Source organism: Gadus chalcogrammus, chromosome 16, assembly GCF_026213295.1.
Source record: "Gadus chalcogrammus isolate NIFS_2021 chromosome 16, NIFS_Gcha_1.0, whole genome shotgun sequence".
NCBI classification, from domain to species: domain Eukaryota; kingdom Metazoa; phylum Chordata; class Actinopteri; order Gadiformes; family Gadidae; genus Gadus; species Gadus chalcogrammus.
The window spans coordinates 14,561,116-14,568,615 of NC_079427.1; the positions used below are offsets into that span (position 1 = coordinate 14,561,116).

Sequence of the window (7,500 nt, forward strand, 5' to 3'; positions counted from 1 at the left end):
CCTTCTATCGCTTTGCTTTAATCCTTCACACCCTGTTCCTCCCTCGGTTACTCACACACATTCTAAATATGTGATTATTCTTGTAGGAGGAAGGTTTGTCCCTCTCTGTCTCTGCCTCCTGGTGGTTTTGTCTCAAGCTGCTGAAAAACGGCGTCCATGTTGTGTGAACAGACGACGCTGGTTTTGGTCGCAGACCATCCCCGATATAGTCCTGCTAAATCTAAGCTCATGTTCAACTACAATGTTGAGATTTATGATAATAAGGACAAAAGACGGAAGTGTTCTCTCTAATAAGACTGTCTGGATAGGTTGTTGACACGGTTATGTTATCTATGAAATATGAAGCTACAGGCCTATCTGCTGTAATGAATGACGGGGTCACAGGCAACGGCTGCAATTAGCTGGCAATTTAAAGGATTGAGGAAGGAGTTTTTAGGGCAGAAGAGGATAGTTGCTCTTAAGTTTACCCCATATCGTGTCATTAAGGTCAACAGAACACAAGCTCAATGATAGGGGCATCTCACAGGCAAATCAGGGACAATGTGTGGGAACCTCAAGTATGGTTTCATGGAACTGTGGCACACCGCTGTCTGTGTGTAAATATTCCCTCACAGCTCAATGCTAGCTCCCATGCATGGCTGAACTCTTTCAATTTATAACCTACAGTCTCCACTTTCCGAAAAGAAAGCTGTGAAAGTGATTGGTGAATTTACTTTCTGTGTTTTGAATTTTTTAGATTTGAATGATGTGGTTTCTTTCTGTTGAATGATGGCTGCTCAGTTGAGATTGGGCTTTCAGATTGGGTGGGTTGGCTTCATAGTAAATTTCAATATAAAGCCCTATCAGAGTCCATTGAGGATTTGTGGTTTACTGATCAATTGGTAACCCGGGTGAGGTGAGGGGCGGGGTCTCACCGAGAGTGAGGGATCAATGGAATTGTAGTTAGCCCAGCGTTCATTCTCCAGCTCCTCCATTACCTGGGGCCATGCAGAGAGAGAGAGCGAGGGGTGTGAGGGGCTTATACAAACACACAAACACACACACGGACACAACACACACACACAAAGATACATACACACACAAAGATAATGAACAGACAAATCCATGCTATTCCTACCCTTGTTCGCATGCAGATGGGGGGGATACACGCAGGTACAAACTAAATAAATCCGGAATCTCTCACACCTACACACACACAGACACAGACACGCCCACTACATGGACAAACTGCCTGCTTCCAATTTGTTCATCAGAGACAGCCACACATACACACCTGGTTCATGGCACTCTTCAGCCAGGTATCCACGGAAACGCCCACTTGTCTTAACAGGTCCAAGCGCGCCTCAGCTTTCAATTTGATGGTCTGGGAAAATAAAGGCAGGGAGAATTAATAACCAAGGTCTGACCGGGGCTCAGGCTCAGTATCACCATCGACAGCGGACCACAGACCACAACACAGTGATGGCAATAACACTGGAGCAGACAGTCAATATTCTGCTGCTGTGGGTTATTAAAAATACCATATGACAAGATAGCAGGCCCAAGGCACCTTGTTAGAGTGGTCAAGGAAGTTCATATACTGTCGATTTTCTCATTTTCTCCAGCTGAAATATGAATAGGTAAAACAGTAACACAGTTTTTATAAGATAATAAGATTGTTATAGATACCACCTACACCCTTGGGCATGAGGACAAATAGCTTCATCATTATACTCTGATCATATGTGATGCAGATGTGAACAGATTATTATTACAATATCCGTGCCCTTTTATTGTCATAATAAATCACAGGTTGGGAAGTGAAGAAGAAGAAAGCAGAGAGATATTTAGATATCCGATTTGTTTTGAGACATTGAAGCAAAATATATCAGTAAATAGGTAAATATATTGGAATAATCCTTGGTAAATTGAACATGGGCTTTATAATGGAATGACCAAAACAAAACATTTAAGTCTAGATCTAGTTTTGCTTCGATTCATTTGAGCCTCTTTTGTTCCTCAAACGATTCACCTATGGAGCACTTTTCCACTTAATAGCAACAATGAAGGTAAAATCATAATCATCGTGACAATGATTATAATAACGTGCTGAGCAGCAGAGACGGTATCTCTAGAGTCGGATGTATAGATAGCTTCTCTCCTTTGCCTAGTCCCCCCACCAAATCATTCATTATTATTTAATTCCGTTGTGCTGACAGAGCAGCGGGTCTGCAGAGGGACACGCACGCACACACACACGCGCACACACGCATGCACACGCTCACACACAAACACATACACACACGCTCACACACACGCATGCACACGCGAACGCACACGCTCACACACACACACACACACACACACACACACACACACACACACACACACACACACACACACACACACACACACACACACAATTACAGACACACACAAATACAGGCACACACACACAGGCACACACACACACACACAGGCACACACACAGGCACAATGCTCAGGGACTGCTAGCCTGCCAGTCATACACTTATCACAGCTAAACAGCCAGCCAACACTCCCAGGGCCTGCTTGTCAGAGTGAACCTCAGTGCACCTTGTACTTCCACAAACTGCACAGAATCCAGGAAGCCACGAGCCCTGAATAAAACTGTGGCTAGGGGGGTTGTTAACATACTCTGTTGACAATGTGACGAGTGAAATTTGTATTCCGCCTTATAGAGATGTTGGGGGATGTGCCAGAGACACTAAGAGCCAATCAATCAGAAATCCCTGCTGGTTTGCTTTGTTGAGACCGGCAGGCGGGCGTGTCATGAATCAGAGAGGAGACAGAGAGGAATATTCAGAGGAATCAATGTATCTCAATAATGAGCATAATAAGACACTTTGACAAGCTATGCAAGGAATATACTGCACTGTTATGTCTACGGTTGAGTTCCAGAGCTAGTTTCAGTTGTTTATGGGTTTCCATCCAGGTGTGCCCGGATGTGTAATTGCATAGATGGATTTAATGTAATGTAGATGTAGAGGGTCTAAATATTTTTAAATTGTGTTCACATTTAAATGACTCATGGTTCTGATTCAAATCAACAACATAATGACATCTGGAGGATAAGAATGTAATATAGATTACACAAAATTGAGATCTGTAAAGTATTACCAATAAAGACATGATCATGAAAATAGCAACTACAAAATGAACTTAAAATAAACAAAAATATTGTTTCTTATTTCTAAAATTATAATTCATCTGTCTGGCACAGAGCCAACATGTTTCATTGTTGCTATGAAAGCAAATTCTCCCAGACGCAATATCACTCTTCCCCAAAACACAATAAAAAAGCTTAATATCTCAGGAAAGTCAGAGAGGGACAGAGGCACACGCAGAGAGGGAGAGAGAGACAGAGACAAAGAGAGAGAGAGAGAGAGAGAGAGAGAGAGAGAGAGAGAGAGAGAGAGAGAGAGAGAGAGAGAGAGAGAGAGAGACAGAGACAGAGACAGAGACAGAGAGAGAGAGGGATGTAAACAGAGAGGGAGAGAGAGTGGTAGAGAGAGCGAGACAGAAAGAGAGGGAGTGAAAGAGAGTGAAAAAGCAGAGCGAGAAACAGAGCGCTAAAGAGATCAAGAGCGGGTGTGATGAGGCAGAAAATTAGACAAGCATCACAAGGAGGAATATAATTTAAGTCCCAGGGAGTCCTCTCCGATTAAAAACATCATGGAGAGAAATAGATAGGCAGACGGCCAACCATAGTTGAAACCCCAGAACCGCTCTTAAATGTAATGCAGAAACTCCTTATTTGGGCCGTAGTTATTGCTTGACAAGAACTCTGCTCCAGGCCATGAACTGCTACTTCCTCAATCCCTGATCCTATTGGTTGGTCAAAGGAAAATCAAGCACTCATCATGTCCTATGGCAGAGATAGGAGGCCTCTACCAGCTCCTGACTAACACTGTTGTACCCAGTTGTATTCAGTGACTTTTTTTGCACTTTGCACTGAAATTATAATGTTGTTTTTTTCCGAGACAAAGGGGTAGGGGGACTAACTTTTGAATGCGAACCCAAAGCCTAGGGTGATAGCAAAGGCTTTTCATCATTTAACAAACTCAGTCACTATATTCTCAATATATATTCTAAACATTATTTATAATTGCATAACGTGAACTGGGTACAATGCGTCTTGTGAAGCAGAGTGAGAGTAAAGCAAAGCTTATATAAGCTCACATCAGGTAATGACTGATAGGGTTCTTTATTTACTCTTTTTTGTTTTCCTAATAAAACATTTTTGTCTGACGACTCCATTAGTGACTAATGGAGCCATTAAATATGCATCAGCGTCCTTCCCTTCCAGCCAATGGGAGCCCAAGAAAATAGAAGATGTCCCGAAGAAAAAGAGTTTGATGAAGTATGAGCCAGCAAAACAGTGTACACAAACGTCAACACCAAACCGCTGTCCAAAAACAATAACAAAGCACAATATGCTTCATATCGTCAAGTTATCCAGATGTGGTAAAAAATTACTAAGTCTACATTGTCATATTATGACACTGTGGACAGAAGTATATATAGTTAAAAAAAAAGAAAGAAGAAAAAGAAAAATCAACTAAATAAAATGCATACAAAACTGGGGAAATCTAGCACTGTATGCGTATCAATACACCAATATCAAAAACAGACAGCAGGGGGCGATTTTTCATTGATATGTGGATGACAACGTGCTAGAGAGGCCTAGCCAAGCAGAGGGGAGGAGGAGGAGGAGGAGGAGGAGGAGGGGGGGGGGGAGGAGCATCAGAATGAGGTAAGGGTATCTCAGTAGTCTAGAGGACAGAGAGACAGGAGGGAGCTGATGCCAATACAACATCACTGTTCAAAAGGGGGGAAAAGAAGGAATAGAGGGTCGGAGGGGCGTGTTTGCGTTGTTGTAAAAGAGGGTGGAGAGAGCGGGCGAGCGAAGGCAATGAGTGGTGATGCATTATCGCCTTTCCGTGGCAGACAAGCTGTATTGGAGACGATCAATGTGATGATAATAGAGGTCTCTGGCTAGCAAGCAGACAGGGAGTTGCAACAAGGGGAGGTGGGGGAGAGAACGATGAAGGTAGCCAGAGGGGAGATGGACCGACTGTATAATAGAGAGTAAAACAGAGGAGAAAGACAAAGATAGACAGAGAGAGAGAAATGAGTGTGCTCATTTAAAAAACAATCTCTCTCAAAGATTATAGAAAGATAAAATCTCAATAAATCTTAAAGTCGTATGGTATTTTCTGTAATCCATGAATGAATTTTTGTTAAAAATATTAGCACATATTTTAATCTCCAAGAATAGGTTTTTGCTCAGAATCCCATTCAGAAAACTCTGACTTTCCACAGCCTGACAGAAACACAGTGTTTGCATTGAGTCACATATTTGGAGGGCACTAAAAGCTTATGTGTCGTGGAGGCAGACTCTGCACAATTGTTTGAATTGTGAATATCAACCAAACGTTTAGTCACACAGCCCAGACACTGGGCAGGAGTAGAAGAACCAAGAGGTTCTTCTAATCTTCGGGTGTGTCAACACATCGGCTGTGTTTGTGGTTACGGTTCAAAAGGAACTCTTTTATCTCACAGTTGAAATATCAGAAGGGGATTTTGGTTCAGGAAGTGCATCACCGAACACTGCAACCGTTACGCTTTGTGTTGATTGGCCGGTTGCAACAGGTTCATCATTCAAAAATGTGCATTGCTTGAAAAAACAAAAAAATCGAGGTTGATTGGATTGACACAGACACACACCTCAGCTTTCCGTATGCATTCTTTGGTGTCTTCTATCTTCAGCTCCAGGTCTAGTCTGCCTTGCTCTGTGGAGGGCAGTCCGTGGCTTTCACACTCCTCCAGGGACTGAGGATTCACCGACACACACACACACACACAATCACACACACACACACGCACAGAAATATACAGGAGTGAACAGAATGACAATTGGAGAATAGGCACATGTGTGTGTGCGTTAGTGTTGTTATGAATGTGTGTGTGAAGGTGTGTGTTGTGAGCTCACCCTCTTGTAGTGGATGATGTTCTTGTGCTCCCTGGCTGCTCGGGTCGCCCACTTCCTGGCTTCCTTATTCAGGCTGTGTTCCTCCGTCGTCCCTGTCTCAGACTCCAACTGCCGGCTCTAAAACGCATGCACGCACACACACACACACACACACACACACACACACACACACACACACACACACACACACACACACACACACACACACACACACACACACACACACACACACACACACACACACACACACACACACACGCACACACACAAAGAGACACACTCACACACACACAAAGACACACACAGAGACACACACACAAACACATACACACAGACACACACACACACACACAAAGACACAGACACACACACACACACAAAGACACACACACACACACACACACAAAGAGACACACACAGTGATGTTGTTAGCTCACAAAAAGAGAGGAGTGTGTCGGGAAAAAGCTGTCGATTGATCCAGAAATAGAAAGTGTGAGATTTACATTTCCCCACACGTCCCATAATGAACGCTGCTTGTCTCGCTCAAACCCATTGTGGTTGCCTTGGCACCAGTGATGCGACAATAAAACAACACATATGATAGTTACCCAGAGTGACATCACTGAGTCCTCCTCTAATAATGTATGAGATAGTGATGTTTATGTGTTTGTGTGTGCGTGCCTGAATGTTTTTGTGCTGTTTTTGTGTCTACACATAATGAGAACGATTCTCATTGCCTGCAAAAATATATTTATTAAAAAATTACATTATTTTCCTTTTCAAAAGCATGTGGTTTTCATAAGGGGGCAAAGTGTTGAAACAATGTCTTTCCTCAGGTCTCAACGGCTCTGGTCCAACAGTCTTTTTTTGCTTGGGGAGGTTCCTAAGTGAGTTAAATGATACCGAAGTTATCTAAGTGGCCATGATCAAGGCCAATGGGCACCGCTTCCGACTCAGGAGAGCAACGGCCGGGGAACGGGATGGGTGCTGCTCCGGAACGGAATTCCACGTACTACCTCGGGGAAGTTCTGTTCTTCCTTGTATCAGAAGCCAACAAAGTGCATTTCAACGCTTATCATATGCAAGCGGGTCCGGCAAAAATAAACCAGATGTGTAAAAAGAACGTAACGGCAGGGATTGCGGAGTATCTTCCGGAGGGCTTGCACGGAAACTGGGCCGCATCTGCACCCGGGGAGCATAGTAGCTCTGATGGACACCAGTCTGTTCCGGCATACACACACACACACGGCTTCCGAACCGGACCCCTGTCATATCTGGTGCACATTGGCCTCAAGTGCTGGTCCAATTCTATAAAATGATGTGTGTGCTTAAATGTTTCCTTCCTTATCTCCTTTAACTTATGTCCTGATGGGGCACTGGAACATCCTTTAAAGGTAAAGGAGACGGCCCAAATTAATAGTGGCAGCAGTGAACCGTGTCCATTGGGCTGTTTATGAATACTGACGATCAACGTGACCTCATCCTTC

At 43.6% G+C, this 7,500-nt stretch overlaps 1 protein-coding gene across 2 annotated transcripts in view; it reads right to left on the reverse strand.

Moving 5' to 3' along the window:
* Positions 1–7,500, reverse strand: part of LOC130405449 (F-BAR and double SH3 domains protein 2-like) — a 57,558-nt gene that overhangs the window by 13,272 nt on the left and 36,786 nt on the right. Inside the window, exons 11-14 of one of the 2 annotated variants that reach the window (XM_056610530.1) lie at positions 6,014–6,130; positions 5,749–5,853; positions 1,274–1,363; positions 915–977 (exon numbers count right to left, since the gene is read on the reverse strand). In XM_056610530.1, the coding sequence (XP_056466505.1) occupies positions 915–977; positions 1,274–1,363; positions 5,749–5,853; positions 6,014–6,130 (375 nt within the window). The remainder of the gene's footprint in view (positions 1–914; positions 978–1,273; positions 1,364–5,748; positions 5,854–6,013; positions 6,131–7,500) is intronic. The other variant, XM_056610531.1, reaches the window with a different exon arrangement.